At 47.1% G+C, this 17,052-nt stretch overlaps 1 protein-coding gene across 5 annotated transcripts in view; it reads left to right on the top strand.

Moving 5' to 3' along the window:
• Positions 1–17,052, top strand: part of LOC144496907 (discoidin domain-containing receptor 2-like) — a 196,559-nt gene that overhangs the window by 55,496 nt on the left and 124,011 nt on the right. For all 5 annotated transcript variants that reach the window (XM_078217522.1, XM_078217517.1, XM_078217520.1 and 2 more), the window contains exon 2: positions 10,420–10,546. In XM_078217522.1, the coding sequence (XP_078073648.1) occupies positions 10,471–10,546 (76 nt within the window). In that variant the 5' untranslated portion in view covers positions 10,420–10,470. The remainder of the gene's footprint in view (positions 1–10,419; positions 10,547–17,052) is intronic.

Here is a 17,052-nt window from a genome sequence, read left to right as displayed (position 1 = left end):
GGTAGTCAGATGACAATACTACTGCGTCATCACCTCCCCACGCAACTGAGAGAGCCAGGCATTCCCTGTGTTGTGTCCAAATATTTATTTTATTTTTCTCATTTGAAGTTGATGACAGTTCTATTAATATATAGAGTCATAGAGGCATATAATGCAGGAAAGGCCCTTCGGCCCATCGAGTCGGCACTGTCAATAACTACAACTGAAGTCGCACTAATCCCATTTTCCTGCACTTATCCCATATCCTTGAATGTTATGATATTTCAGTGCTCATCTAAATATTTTTTTTAAATTGTAAAGTTTCTGGCCTCCACTACCTTCCCAGGCATTGCATTCCAGATTCCCACCCCCATGTGTGAGAAGGATTTTTCTGAAACCCTCTCTGAATCTACTGCCCCTTACCCTAAAACAATGCCCCCTCATGTTTGACCCCTCAACCAAAGGAAACAGCTCACCCTGCCCATACCCCTCATAATCTTACACACACCAATCTAGAATCATAGAATCTCTACAGTGCAGAAGGAGGCCATTCAGCCCATCGAGTCTGCACCAACCACAATCCCACGCAGGCCCTATTCCCATAACCCCTCATATTTACCCTACTAATCCCCCTGACACGAGGGTTAATTTAGCACGGCCAATCAACCTAACCTGCACATCTTTGGAACCCCCCGCTTTAGCCTTCTCTGCTCTAAAGATAACAATCCAAGCTTATCTAGCTTATATATTAATGATTAAGCACTTTTAATAACTCCTTATAAAATATTCGGTGTGTATTCATATATTTAATCTTATTCATGGTGCTGTGGTTAGGGAACAAGCCTGATTTCAATCTCGTGGCTCACTCATTAGCCTAGGTTGCTCATCACTGACTTAAAGGGATAAGGAGAGGCAGAGAGGTTTCGGGAGGGAATTCCAGAGCTCGGGGCCCAGGCAGCTGAAGAACACCCATAAGGCCAGATATCTCGGTGAGTTCTGGAAACGATTAGAGAGTGGCAATAGGGCGATGCCAGATGGAGGGACTGGAAAACAAGGATGGGAGTCAGTGTGAGTCAGCGAAAATCACGAGCAATCAAAAGTCATGAAAAACCAGATTCGGATCAGAGAAAAAAATATCAGAATCCAGATGGAGGGACAGAATTCATGGTCTGAAATGATTGAGCTCCATACTGAGTTCTGAAAAATACCAAATCGGAAGATGAGATGCTGTTCCCAGAACTTGCGTTGAGCTTCACTAGAACACTGCAGCCAACCAAGGACAGAAACATTTTCCCTCTCTAACCCTCCTACCAATCACATTAAATCTTTGCCCCTTGGGAATTGATCCCTTCAGTTAGGGGAAACTGACTACCAGGTCTAGGTCCCTCATGATTTTGTACACCTCGATTAAGGTCACCCCTCTGTTCTAAGGAAAACAGCCCCAGCCTATCCAATCTCTCCTCATGGTGGCAATTTTCAGGCCCTGGCAATATTCTTGGAAATCTGCACGGGGGTGTGATCCTGCAGTTTTGAGCTCAAGGTGGTGAGGGGGAGCAGGACATGGTTTTGACTGGTGAACGGGATGGGCTGCGAGTTCAGACACAGGCAGCAGGGTTTTAAATGCTCTGAAGAATCTGTTAGTTGGGGCAGGGCTGTGAACCTCACAGTCAGGCACACAGCTTGGTTACTTCCACAGCACTATGAATACTGTTTCAAACATCATCGTCATAACTAATTTAAGACGTTTGACCTTTTGGGATGGGGAGTGGAAACGGAGAGAGAGAGAGAAGCAAGAAGAGAGATTTAACCAAAGATGGGGGGAGGGGGGGGGGGGGTGGGGATCAGATCCACTCTTGGGTTACTTTTCCCTTCCCGAGACTCATCTAGGCTGACACTCCCATTGCAGAACTGAGGGAGCACAGCATTGTTGCAGATACCGTTTTTTCACGTAAGCCGTTAAACCAATGATGGGCATCCCCAAGCTAGTGAGTCGGCCGTCTTCATCTCCAGTGGACTGCAAGATTGAAATCGGGCTCGTTCACTAACCATGACCCATGAATAAGATTAAATACATTTAATACATACCAAATATTTCCTAATGAGTTATAGAAAGTACTCAATCGTTCATATATTAATAGAATTGTTATCAACCTCCAATGATGAAAAGAAAGGTAACATTTACATTTTGGACTCAGCACGGCTCTCACAGTCAATGTTGTGAGCAATCAGCACGCACCTCATTTCACTGCCCTTGCTTTAACTGCGTATCACTTCAGTCATACTGGTAGGAAAAAAACTACATGGATGGAAATCAGTAGAATGTGGCAACCCTGCGCTTGGGCAACAGTCAACAAAATGTCTCACAGGGCAGCACTCAGAACCCAGATGGGCTGCATGTGGCCCCCGGGCAGCAGGTTGCCCATCACTGTGCTAATCCGAGGCCCTAACCATCCACCCAGGCGGATGCGGAATATTCCATGACCACTATTTCAAAGTGAGGGTTTTCTCCTGAGTGTCCCGGACAATATTTATCCCTCAACCAACGTCCCTTTTAAAAAAGACAGATCATCTGGTCATTATCACACTGCCTTTTGCAGGACCTTGCCCTGTGCACATCGACAGTCGCGTTTTCCTACATCGCACCAATGGCCTCATTAGCTGTCAAGCACTTTGGGAAGTCCTGCGGGTTGTTGAAAGGTACTATGCAAACACAAATCTCTCTTCTTTTTCACTCGGGAGTGAAAGGGCCTCGCTGCCCGATCCCCACCCCCGCCATTCCCAGTTCGTAATCCTCACCAGCTGGACTCTCTTGTAACAACAGCTGGTTGGCGACCAAGGCCTGCATCTTCACAGCTGTCCATTGTTGAGTCAAGGGAGTTTCCCAGCTGGCCTGTCCACAACCCCGGGTTCAAGTTTCGCTTAAATAAATTCCCGGGTTGTGTGGGTGGGGAGGAATTGCGGGGTGGGAGTGGATGTGGTGGGGGAATGGGCGGAATGCGGGGGGGGGAGGAAATATGGTGGGAGAGGTTTGGGGGAATGTGAGGGGAATGGGGGATCATTGGGGGGGAAGATGGGGGAAATTGGGAGAGAATGAGGGGAATATGGGGGGAACATTGAGAGGGAATGGCAGAAGTATGGCGGAATTGGGAGGAATGTTGGGTTGGGGAAATTGGGGAGAACATAGGTGGACATTGAGAGGTTATGGGGGAATTGGGGGAATATGGAGGATCATTGAGAGGGAATGGGGGAATATGGGGGATCATTGAGAGGGAATGGGGGAATATGGGGGATCATTGAGAGGGAATGGGGGAATATGGGGGATCATTGAGAGGGAATGGGGGAATATGGGGGTGGGAGAATGGGGGGAATATGAGAGACAATTGAGAGTGAATAGGGGGATATGGGGATGAGGGGGACTCGGGAGAGGAGGGGGCTGTGAATGTAAAAGACATCACTGTAAAAGCCCTGCATTTATTGCCCATGTCCGGATACTACTTCAGTGGCTGGGGCCACAGCAGAGAGTCAGTCTGGCCTTTGTGTCACTGCAGGCACGGGCAGCAGTATTCCCTGCCCTCTATCAGTGAACCAGCTGGGGTTCCTTCCACGACCATCTGACACCTTCACAGGGACATTTGACGCCAGCCATGATCCAGTGAGTGGCACTCTCACCTCTTGGATTAGCGGGTCGTAGGTTTCCATAGAATCCATAGAATCCCTACAGTGCAGAAGGAGGCCATTCGGCCCATTGAGTCTGCACCGACCACAATCCCACCCAGGCCCTGTCCCCATAACCCTATGCATTTACCCTAGCTAGTTCCCCTGACACTAAGGGGCAAGTTAGCATGGCCAATCTACCTAACCCACACATCTTTGGACTGTGGAAGGAAACCGGAGCACCCAGAGGAAACCCACGCAGACACGGGGAGAGCATGCAGACTCTACACAGACAGTGACCCAAGCCTGGCACTGTGAGGCAGCAGTGCTAACCATTGTGCCACCGTGCCACCTGTTTGAGACCCTCTCTGGGGTAAAATCCAGGCCTAACCCAGTGCAGTGCTGAGAGAGTGTCGCACTGTCGGAGGTGACAACATTCAACTGAAATGTTAAATGGAAATAGTGGCTTGGTATTATCGCTGGATTATAATCCAGAGACCTCGGGCCATACTCTGGGGAAACGGGTTCAGATCCCACAAAGGCAGATGGTGAAATTTGAATTGAATTAGAATCTCGGAATTAAAAGTCTGATGATGACCAAGAAGCCATTGTCGATTGTCATAACAGCCCATCTAGTTCACTAATATCCTTTAGGGAAGGAAATCTGCCGTCCTTACCCGGTCTGACCTGCATGTGACTCCAGACCCACAGCAATGTGGCTGACTCTTAACTGCTTCTTTAAATGGCTAAGTAAGACAGTCAGTTGGACGGCAGTTAGGGATGGGCAATAATAGTCTTGCCAGCAACGCCCACATCCTGTGAATGAATAAAAGAAAAGGCGCTCTATGACCTCCCACGGGGCCACTAAAGACCCCATGGTATTCTGTTAACTACAGCAGCATAATGAGCATTAAGCCCTGATCGACATCACTAAAAGTAGATTCCCTCAATCTCAATACTGTCTGTGGGATCTCACTGTGCACAAATTGGGTAGATGTTCCAGAGTGGAAAGCTACACATGGACTCTCCTGGTATTTCTTGCAATGCAAGGAACAAGACAGCCAATTTGCTCACAGGAAGGCCCCTGACAATGTGACAATGACCCATAGTTTAGTGACAATGAGACCATAAAACCATAAGATACAGAGTAGAATTAGGCCATTTGGCCCATTGAGTCTGCTCTGCAGTTTGATCATAGCTGATGTATTTCTCAACCCCATTCTCCTGCCTTTTCCCCTTAACCTTTGATCCCCTTACCAATCAAGAACCCAATATCTGAATGAGAAACACTGGCCAAGACACCAGGGAAAACTGCTCCATTATTTGGGACCACCTGAGAGGGCAGATGGGGCCCTGGCATTAAGCCTCATCCATATGACAGCACCTCATACAGTGCAGCATTCCTTCAGCACTGCCTTATAGTGTTAGCCAAGAATATGTGTGCTCAGAATCATTATTATGGTGAGATCGTGGCAGAGTGGTGAAGTCACTGGACTAGTAATCCAGAGACCAAGGCTAATGCTCTGGGAAATGGGTTCAAATCCCACCCTGGACGATTTAATGATATCTGGAATTGAAATTTAATCTCACTAATGGTGACCATGAAACTATTATCAGTGTTATAAAAACCCATCTGTTTCACTCATAGAACCATAGAAAGATTACAGCACAGAGGCAGCCAATTTGCTCATCTTGTCTATGCCAGCCTGAGGCCACCCAGGTGCCTTTTCTAATCCCACCTTGAACCTGCCAACCCTTTGGACTGATCTCTCAGTTCAGTTTATAGCATTTTTCCACATTATCTCTTCCTTCGTTTTGGCCATCTATTCCAATTCCAATTCTCTTCCTGCACCTAGCGGTGCACTAAGGCAGATTTTCAGTTTCCATAACTAGTACTTCACGGAAATGGTCACTAGTCCTGGACCAGGCCCACAGCCCCGTAGTTTACAGCACTTACGGTGCAGATCCAGGTAGTTTTTAAAAGAGTTTAGGGTCTCTGCCTCCTCCACCACTAACTTGGGCAGCGAATTCCCGACATCCACCACCTTTTGAATAAAACAGTTCTTCCTCATATCCCCTATTCACCTTCTGCCATTTATCTTGAATCTATTGTCCCCTGGTTCTAGAATTTTCCACTGAAGGTAACAAACTTACCTGTCCACTCTATCTCTTCCCTTCATAATTTTGTACACCTCTTTCAACCGCTCAGCTTTCTCTCTTCCAAGGAAAATAACCCCAACCTATCCAATCTCTCCTCATAGCTACACTTTTCTAGCCCTGGCAATATTTAGGGAAGGAAATCTGCCGTCCTTACCCGGTTTGGCCTACATGTGACTCCAGATCCACAGCAATGTGGTCGACTCTCTGAAATGGCCGAGCAAGTCATTCAGTCCAAGGGCAATTAAAGATGGGCAATAAATGTTGGCCCAGCCAGTGACACCCACATCCCGCAAAAGATTAAAGAGAAAAAATGCAGACAGATGCAGCAGCTACTCTGTACCACAAACCACATTGGAACGAATGACTAGTTAAACCAGATTTTGTTCGGCTCCTTCTCTTGCGGAACAGGACATTTCCCATTTATCACGGCAAATCAAAATTTAACGCCAGTGTGTGAAAAATTCATTGATTTGCCCTACATTCACACTTGCTTAGCTTGAACCTGGCAATCCTTTGGACTGATCTCTCAGTTCAGTTTATAGCATTTTTCCACATTTATCTTTTCCTTTGTTTTGGCCATCTATTCCAATTCCAATTCTCTTCCTGCACCTAGCGGTGCACTAAGGCAGATTTTGTCTGTTTCCATAACTAGTACTTCCAGGAACAGGTCACTAGTCCTGGACCTGGGTTCGATTCCCAGCTTGGGTCACTGACTGTGCGGGGTTCTCCCTGTGCCTGCGTGGGTTTCTTCTGGGTTCTGCGGTTTCCTCCAACAGTCCAAAACACGTGCTGCTTAGGTGCATTGGCCATGCTAAATTTTCCCTCAGTGTACCCAAACAGGAGCCAAAGTGTGGCGACTCGGGAATTTTCACAGTAACTTCATTGCAGTGTTAATGTAAGCTTACTTGTGATTAATAAATAAATAAACTAAATAAACTAAACTAGTCTGTTGCCAGGGGGCTTATAGTTGAGGGGCTCCCCTCCACACCAAGCAAGGCAGAACAGGAATCTCTCCCACATTTATGGCCAGTCATTGGCATATTTGGAAGGATTTTACAGGTTGACACGCTCAATCTGTTTGACCACGTTATGAATGCACCTTCCTTGTCCATCAAGTCCTGGGGTAGGACTTGGACCTGGAGCTTCTGGCTCAGAGGCAGGGACACTAACCCACTGCGCCACAAGACCTCCCAGTGGCCATCTTTTAAACTTGTCGAATTTGGCACAGAAAAACTGGCTATTCAGGCCAACCAGTCAACACCAGGGTTTATACTCCACGTGAGCCTCCACCCATTTTACTTCACCTAAGCTCCCCACTGCATCTAAAGCCATCACTCAGTGTGATGAGGTGCAGCGTTTGTACGAGGTATTCCCCAGGGTTTAAAACTACACACATAGGGAAAGTACAGACGATGTTAAGATTCTTCCAAGTCATGCAGCCTATCTTCCGACCAGGGCTGCTGCCCTCCCGCAGAGAACATGCAGCCAATTAAAATAACAACCGAATTCTCCCACCTCGTCTCCGTGGCTGGGATTCTCCGGTCCCGCTGCAGTGAATGGAGATTTAGTTGAGCGCCAAATTCTCCATTCTCGCTGGCAGTGGCGGTGGGGCGTGTGAGACCGGAGAATTCCGGCAAACGGTGTGGTTGTAATTGAGCTGATAAGATCACTATTTGCCAGCCCATTCCTCAAGCGCCTGTGGTTGCATTTGGTGAAGTGAGAGGCGTGTGATGTTACGCTTGGTGGGTGGAATCCTACAGAATTTGAGGCGATCTCGCGGAAGAATTTTTCCGTGGCTCCCAGTAATCTGGGTATGATTCCTGCTGAATCCCCTGCAGCGTTTGCAAGCCAAGGGCAGGTTCAACAGGGATCTGGGATTGGAGCCGGGAAGTCTGTGCTCATCTCTGATCCTGTGCTTGGCATGGATCTGCCAAGGATGATGAAAGGCTTCACTTCCCGTTTGATGTTGTTCCCAAACTCTCTAATTTTGCAGCCGCTCAGGCAATTATCTTCATGTGTGTCTGCGTACGACTCAGGTGCCTGAAGAGGAAAAGACAGGCAGATCTGCATTCATTTAACCCCCTCCCTTTCATGACCGGAGCACCTTACAGCTAACTAAATGTACTTTTGAAGTTTAGTCACTGTTCGTAAGGTAGGAAGAGCTGCAGCAGTTTTTAACCCAGCTGGTTTTATTTTTGTTCATTATGTTAAGCGTCACTGGCTGGGTCTGCATTCATTGCCCATCTTAATTGCCCTTTCAGAGGGCATTTAAGAATCAACCACATTGCTGTGGATCTGGAGTCACATGTAGGCCAGACCAGGTAAAGACAGCAGATTTCCTTCCTTAAAGGACATTATTGACCCAGATGGGTTTTTTTTTACGACAATTGACAATGGTTTCACAATCATTATTAGACTTTTAATTTCAGATCTTTACTGAATTCAAATTTCAATATCTTCCGTGGCAAGATTTGAACCGGGGTCCCCAGAACATTATCCCGGGTCTCTGGATTACTAGTCCAGTGATTAGTCCACTATGCCACTGCCGCCCCTTAACTTCACTAGTGCCTATTCCAATCCAATTCTCTTCTCACACCCAGTGGTGCACTAAGGCAGACTTTTGTCTGTTTCCATAGCTTGCAATTCTCGGAACAAGTCGCTAGTCTGTAACCAGGGGGCTTATGGCTTGAGGGGGCACACTCCACATCAAGCATGGCTGACCAGGAGTCTCTCCCACTCTTACCACCAGTCATTGGTGTGTTTGGAAGGATTTTACAGGTTGACACTCAACCTGTTTGACTGTGCTTTGGCCGCACCTTCTTTGGCCATCAAGTCCTGGGGTGGGACTCAAACCCAGAGCTTCTGACTCAGAGGTAGGGACTCTACCCACTGCACCTCAAGACCTCCAGTAATGCAGCACTGTGTCACCGTGCCACCCGCCAGTTTAAGGAAGGCACGGTGTCACAATGGTTAATATTGCTGCCTCACATTGCCAGGGACCTAGGTTCAATTCCAACCTTGAGTGACTGTGTGAAGTTTGCACGTTCTTCCCGTGCCTGCGTGAGTTTCCTTCAGTTTCCTCCCAAAGTCCAAAGATGTGCAGGTTAGGTGGATTGGCTATGCTAAATTGTCCCTTAGTGTCACAAGATGTGTAGATTAGCAGAACTAGCGGGGTTAATATGTGGGGTTACGGGGGTAGGGCCTGGGTAGCCTCACGTATTTACCCCACTATTCCACTAAGCTCCACGTCTCGGGACACTAAGGGGTAATTTTGCATGGCCAATCAACCTAACCCGCACAGCTTTGGATGATGGGAGGAAATCAGAGCACCCACTCAGACATGGGGAGAATGTACAAACTCCACACTGAGAGTCACCCAAGGCCGGATTTGAACCCTGGTCCCTGGCGCTGTGAGCCAACACTGCTAACCACCGTGCTGCCCATGACCTAGCAAGTTTAAGGGGCTAATGGGATGGGCAATAAATGCTGGTCCAGCCAGTGACATCCATACCCAATGAAATAATGCTGTCATACTCCCCATGGTGCAACCCCACACCTGTGCCACATTTTTCAATGTTTTATTCATCGGATTTTTCCTGGGATATTTTGCAAGGCTGGTATAGCCCAGCATGCCTGCTTGACTCATTCTACCCCAAGCAGTTGACACCCAGTCTGGTCTCAGTTTCTGCTTCCTCTGGGAGCTGCAGCTAGCCATGGGAAAATGTTACTGAGCAAGCAGCAAAACCATTCAACCGCCCAGAATTGAGCTTAATGGGGATGGGGGAGGAGAGAGAGTTCAAGCTTGTTTCTGAATGGTTCTTATAATTAAGGCACCTAACCCTGTCTGCCTGTTGTGGATCAGCTAGTTGTCAAAGAAACCACATTTAAAAACTTCCGTGCCTTTGATTTTTAAAAAGTGCTTGATATGTAATGTGGGTGTTGAGGACCATAGTGGAGGTCGTTCTGACCTGCGCTGCTCATGGGGTAACTAACCTCCATAGGATTAAATGCCGTATCTGTTCTAAAGCCTTGCGCAGTGTAGCTTTGAGTTGATTTTCAGTGGCCTGGGTATCCTCCGGGTGCTCCCACAGTCCAAAGATGTTCAGTTTAGGTGGATTGGTCATCCCAAATTTCCTCTTAATGTCCCAATATCAGGCGGATTAGTGGGGTAAATATGTGGGGTTACGGGGATAGGGCCTGAGTGAGAAGCTCTGTCAGAGAGGATTGGATTGGCCATGCTAAATTGCCCCTTAGTGTCAGGGGGATTAGCGGGGTAAATACATAGGGTTATGGGATAGGGCCTGGGTGGGATTGTGGTTGGTGCAGACTTGATGGGCCGAATGGCCTCCTCCTGCACTGTAGGGATTCTATGAAACACTTATTTTTTTTTATTAGAGAGTGGGTATAGGCTCGATGGCCTGAAAGGCTTCCTTGTGCACTGTAGGGATTCTATGGTTCTAAAACCGGGATTGCACTCAGGTTTGAGTTCAGAAGGGCAGGTAAGGTTAAAATTGGTCCCTGCAACCAGCTCCCCCCCGCATCTGTCAGAGTGACAGAATGGGCTCAAACGGCTGAACAGCCAATGTCGCTGATATGAATTATGCCAAATGTCTCTTCTGTTTGCAGAAATGAGAAGTTCTTAACTAAATCTGGCCAAGTCTGCACCACGTCGGAATCATGGGACCCACAGTGCCGTTCTTCGTCCTGTTGCTGGGGATGTCTGTCATCCGATTGGAAGCGCAGGTGAATCTCGGTAAGTGTCGGTTGGCTCACGCCACGTGAGGAATAAGATTCTACGTCTTTATCATGACACCTTCTCCATGCTCTCACAGCAATTGATTAAATGACCCCTTTTCTGCCCAAGTGTCACTCACTGCGGTGTTGCCAGTTAACCAGTCTACACACAGCTAGTGGGAGCTTGATTTGATTTGATTTGATTTATTATTGTCATATGTATTGCTATACAGTGAAAAGTATTGTTTCTTGCGCGCTATACAAAGCATACCGCACATAGAGAAGGAAAGAAGAGAGTGCAGAATGTAGTGTTACAGTCATAGCTAGGGTGTAGAGAAAGATGAGCTTAATATGAGGTCAGTCCATTCAAAGGTCGGATGGCGGCAGAGAAGAAGCTGTTCTTGAGTCGGTTGGTACCTGTCCTCAGACTTCTGTATCTTTTTCCCAACAGAAGAATGTGGAAGAGAATATCCCCGGGAGGGAGGTTGGGGTCTTTGATTATGCTGGCTGGTCTTCCAAGGCAGCGGGAAGTGTAGACAGAGTCAATGAATGGGAGTCTGATTTGCGTGATGGGCTGGGGTACGTTCATGACTCTTTGTAGTTTCTTGTGGTCTTGGTCAGAGCAGGAGCCATACCAAGAAGTGATACAATCAGAAAGAATGTGGACGGGCTTTGACGGTGGTAGGATTGTACCAGGCATTGGTGTGGGCTGGGGCTGGAGCACACTTGGAATACGGTGCACAGTTTTGGTCTCTTCACTGGATGGAGGATGTACTTCCCCTCAAGGGAGTTCAACGGACGTTTAGCAGACTAGTTCCTGGGATGAGGAGATGGTCCTGTGAATGGGAGGATGGGGGAGGGGGGTGGATTCAGTCTGAAGTTTAAAAGAACCTGAGATGATCTATTTGAAACAAATATAAGGTTTCAGGGTAGATGCTGAGCAAATGTTACCCTGAGTTCTGGAATCTAGACCCCATAGGGCCGTGGCCTCAGTTTAAGGGATGGGCCATTTTGGACTGAGGTGAGGAGAAACTCCTTCACTCAAAGGGTTGTGAATCTTTGGAATTCTCTACCCCAGAGGACTGTGGATGTTCCATCATTGAGTATATTTAAGACAGATGCCTTTACATTTTTGGGCACTAAAGGAGTTATTTCTTCTGTTCCTATATGTTGCCTGAGGAGTGAATATCAGTCTCAGACATGGCAGAGAATGTTATTCTTTGAACAGCCGCCATGATGGTTCAATCTCGGTGACTCCATTACATAAATATCTTGTGATTCAGGTCAGTGTGTGAGACGTGGCGATGGTAACGGGGAAACTTTGTGCCTGGCACTGAACTTAAGACACAGGAGCAGAAGTAAGCCATTCAGCTCATCGAGTCTGCTCCGCCATTCAATGAGATCATGACTGATCTGATATGATAATCCTCAACTCCACTTTCCTGCCTTATCCCCATAACCGTTGATTCCCTTACTGATCAAAAATCGATCTATCTCAGCCTTGAACGTAATTACGACCCAGCCTCCACAGCTCTCTGCGGTGAAAAATTCCACACATTCACTCCCCTCTGAGAGAAGAAATTCCTCCTCCTCTCTGTCTTAAATGGACCACCCCCTTACTCTGAGATGATGCCCTCTGGTCCTAGACTCTCCCGCATGGGGAAACAACCTCTCAGTATCTATCCTGTCAAACCTCTGAGAGTCCTCTCAATGAGATCACCTCTCATTCTTCTAGACTCTAATGAGTACAGGCCCAACCTACTCAATATCTCAGGCCACGGCAGCAGGAGAAAGGAGAAGGCACTCATAGTCACGGACAGCAGAAGGCCATTTGGCCCATCTTACCTGGGCTGGCTTATTTGAAAGAGCTACCCAATCGCTTCCGCCGCTCCTCCATGCTCTGTCCCCCGTATCCCTACAACTGTTTGCCTTCTTCCCTCTTTGATTAATTATATATCGAATTCAGATATCATTGAATCTGATCACACCGCCCATGCGATCGGAAGAAGTTGCCACCTTAATTAAAATGGTCTCCTGTTCACACTTTCTGGGTTTTTTTATTCCTCTCCTTTGCCAATTATTTTAAGTGATTGTGCCTGGTGTTTCCCGATCCCCCATCACTCACTGAAGCAACTTCTCTGTACCTATCCTATCAAAGCCTTTCAAAACTTTGAGCACCTTGATTGAAACCTGCACGGATTCGAGTGAGCCGGGAATTCAAAAGGAGTGGGAGGCAAGGGGTCAGTGTGGAGGGGGCAGAGACAGGTATTTGAGGCTAATACAGCCAAAGGCACTCTGCCGCCAAGTTTCATCAGTCGCTACTGCCATCGTCCCTTGACAGTAATCCAGTTTTTAATTCCAGATTCCACAGAAGCCCATTCCAACATTCCTCAGACACGGTGGGATTGTGTGGGGGGAGAGTGGAGGGAGGGTGCATCGGCTGATCTTTGAGGTTAATGAGTGCAGGCCTTCTCGCTCTCTTTCTCTCTCTCTTGCCACAAGCTTCTCACATGACACAGAGATTTTGTCAAGCCAACGGGAGTTAGCACTAATCCACCGACAAGGCCCCCCCCCCTCCCCCACAAAGGAATATTTCATTGAACAAACTCCTTAACCTGCTTAAATCAAGGAGTGCAGCAGCAAGCTCCACTGTTGAAATTGAGTAGACTTGTTGGCGGGGGTTGGAGTGTGTGTGTGTGTGTGTGTCTGGAGGCGCCTATATTCTCTGGAGTTCAGAAGAATGAGAGGTGCTCTCATCGAAAGGTATAAAATTCTTAGCAGGTATGACAGGGCAGATTTCCGTGCTCCCCACCCCCAACCCGAACTCTGGCCAGTGAGTCTAGAATTCTAATCAATTCATAGAATCATAGAATCCCTTCAGTGCAGAAGGAGGTCATTCGGCCCACCAAGCCTGTACCGACAACAATCCCACCCAGGCCCTATATCCATAACCCCACGTATTTACCAAGTATTGTGCATAATTGAATCACAAAATGAAGGCCATTCAGCCCCACTGCATCTATGCTGGCTCACTGCAAGAGCAAATCAGTGAGCCCCTCCTACCCCGCTCTTTCCCTGCACCCTGAATTTTCTTTTCTGTTTCAACTTTCATCCAAATTTCTTTTGAAAGCTCCGATTATGTTTCCTGCCTCCAGCAATGGGTAGGCCCATTCCAGACACTAACCACTCGCTGCAATTGTTAAAAAAAGTCCTCATTTTGCTGTTCCTTTGCCACTCACCTTAAATCAGTGTCCTTTGGTTCTAGAACTTGCCGCCAAGGGTAACGTTTCTCCCGGATCTACTGTTTAGTATAGTGATGGGCAACCTAGGCTAGTGAGTGGACCATGTGAGTGACCCTTCTTCATCTCCAACGGGCCACAAGATTGAAATCAGGCTTGTTCATTTACCACCATCCTATGAATAAGATTAAATACATTTAATACACGCCAAATATTTCATAACAAGTTAGAGAAAATGCTTAATCTTTCATATATTAATAAAACTGTCATCAACTTCTAATGGTAAAAACAAAATAAATATTTACACTTTGGATGCAGAGGAAGCACACGGCTCTCACAGTCATGTTGTGAGCAATCGGCATGCACCTCACTTCATTTGCCCTTGCTTTACATGCGTATTACTTCAGTCATATTGGTAGGAAAAAAAATGTGGATGAAAATCAGCGGAATGTGGCAACCCTGTGTATGGGCAGTAGTCAACAAAATGTCTCAGAACCCTAATGGACCATAGGTTGCCCACCAATGGTCTAAAACCCTCATGATTTTAACCACACCTAGCAAATTTCCTTCTCTATCTTCTCTCTCTAAGGAAAACTGTCCCAGCTTCTCCCATCTATCCATGTCTTGGATATATGTTGGTGCTGAACTCTGGGGAAGCCCCAAGTATACATTCCTCCAGTCTAAAAAAACACCAATTAACCATGAATTGGGTATTTAATTGTATTTGGATTGTGGGCATTAACTGGGGATCCATCTGTGCTTACAATATATATTATAACATGTGCATTCAAATACTATTCCAATTCGCTTTCTGCACCTAGTGATGTACTAAGGCAGATTTTTGTCTGCTTCCATACCTAGTAATTCCAGAAACAGGTCGCTAATCTGTCACCAGAGGTTTATATCTTGAGGGGGCACCACTCCACATCAAGTGTGGTTGACCAGAAGTCTCTCCTGCTCTTACAGCCAGCCATTGGCATGTTTGGAAGTATTTTGCAGGTTGACACACTTTCTGGCCGCGTTATGATCGCACCTTCCTTGGACATCAAGCCCTGGGGTGGGACTCGAACTGGAGCTTCTGGCTCAGAGACATGGACGCTACCTACAATGCCTCAAGACTTCCTTGTACGAATACGATATTCCAATTCACTCCTCCACTGCCTGACTTGTACCAAACTCAGAGAGTTAGGGTGTGCTGTTTCAGGACCTGAGAATGAGGAGAAATTTCTTCATTCAGTGGGTTGGGAATCTTTGGAATTCTCTTTCCCAGTGAGCTGCAGAAGTCTGGGACTGCTGGATGTTTGAGGACTGAAGGAATCGTGGAACAGAGTGGGAAAGTGGACGTGAGATAAGGGATCAGCAAATAACCATACCGAATGGCAGAGCAGACTCGAGGGGGCCTGTGGAGCCTACTCCTGTTCCTATTCCTTGCCTTTGACATTCTACATTTTAAAAAGAAAGGTCCCAGCTCAAACCAGTAAACAAATTTGAAAATTTGAAAGCAAATTTGAAATTGGCTGCTGCTTGATGACGGTGAGTACATAGTGCTATACAAATGCATGTCCTCTTTCTTTTTCTCTTCCTCCTTCTCTCTTTCTATCCAAACTCCCCACCCTCCCTCTCACTCCTAAGGTCAGTCCTGAATCTCACTTATTCTTGGAAGCTACTCTGGGTTAGAAAGACTGGCACCAGTGTGGCAATTTTCACACTCTGCCCCCAATCTCTGTGACTGGAATTTCAAGCACTCTCGATATGTATGTCCAGACAGACACACACAATCGCAGCTGTGTTTGGATGTCTTATTGCTGCTTGGCAGAGAAAACAATCCCTGTGTCTACAGTGCGAGGTGCAACAAAGGGTGGAGTTCCCACAGGGCTTTACTGTTTCACAATATTAACTCTTTCATTGCTCAAGCGAGATGGGACAAGGGAGGTTGCTGCACTTTTTAAAGTGGTGCAAATGGAAGTCAGTGGCCAGTTCACCGTATCCCCCGCCTACCTAGCACCCCACCCCCGCAATGTGCTGACCAATCTCAATAAACCTCAGTATTATCACATTGTGGCAGGTTGCTGTGTACAAATGGATTGCTGCATTTTGTACAGTGCATAACGTAAGGCACAATATAAATTCAAGTATTTTAATTCACTTTCTCGTGCCAACAAATGTTCCAGGAAAAAATCTCCCTGTCACATTCGTCTTCCGTATTATAGAGTAATAGAAAAAGAGGCCCTTCAGCCCATTGCATCTGTGCCAGCCATCAAGCATCTCGAAGAGCGGGATTTTCTGGTCGCGTTCACCCCAAGTCCATAGAGTTCTATCCGAGGTCACCGGACCATTGCATGATTCATGTCCCACCCACCATGATTCCCGTGGCTGGTGAGGCTGGAAGATTCCCCCCATAGAGTCTTAGAGCCAAAATCTTGATGCCACTCACACTGGCAGGATCTTACGGTCCTGCTGGCGGCGCACCTCCGCCGTGGTTTCCCAGCAGCAAGGAGTACGTTCAACCTGAAATTCTGTTGACAACGGCGGGTCAATAAGATCCTGTCACCAGTGAGCGGCGCACTGGCTCCCGCCGCCACAAAATACGCCAAGGAGAGGAAGGAAAATCACGCCCTTTGAATTTTACAGCACCAAAAGAGGCCCTTCAGCCCTCCGTATCTGCGCCGGTCATCAAGTACCTGTCTATTCTAATCCCATTTTCCAGCACTTGCTTCATACCCTTGTATGCTATGGTGTTTCAAGTACTCATCTAAATACTTCTGAAATGTTGTGAGGGTTCCCGCCTCTACCACCCTTTCAGGCAGTGAGTTCCAGATTCCCACCACCCTCTGGGTAAAAACGTTTTTCACAAATCCCCGCTAAATCTCCTGCTCCTTACCTTAAATCTGTGTCCCCTTGTTATTGATCCTTATACAACGGAGAAACCTTTCTTCCTAGCTACCCTATCTATGTCCCTCATAATTCTGTACACCTCAATGAGGTCCCCCCTCAGTCTTCTCTGCCTCGAGGAGAACAACATCAGCCTCACCAGCCACTTTTCATAGCTGAAATGCTCCAGCCCAGCCAACATCCTGATAAATCTCCTCTGCACTCTTTCTAGTGCAATAACATCCTTTCCATAGAATCTTAGATTCCTTACAGTGCTGAAGGAGGCCATTCAGTCCATCGAGTCTGCACTGACTCTCCGACAGAGCATCTAACCCAGTCCCTATTCCTGTAACCCCAAATATTTACCCACTAATCCCCCTGACCTACATATCTTGGGATACGAAGGGGTAATTTA

This window comes from Mustelus asterias, chromosome 8 (assembly GCF_964213995.1).
Source record: "Mustelus asterias chromosome 8, sMusAst1.hap1.1, whole genome shotgun sequence".
Lineage (NCBI taxonomy): Eukaryota > Metazoa > Chordata > Chondrichthyes > Carcharhiniformes > Triakidae > Mustelus > Mustelus asterias.
The sequence above is the reverse complement of the archived record's forward strand: the minus strand, read 5'-3'. Positions and strand labels throughout refer to the sequence as shown.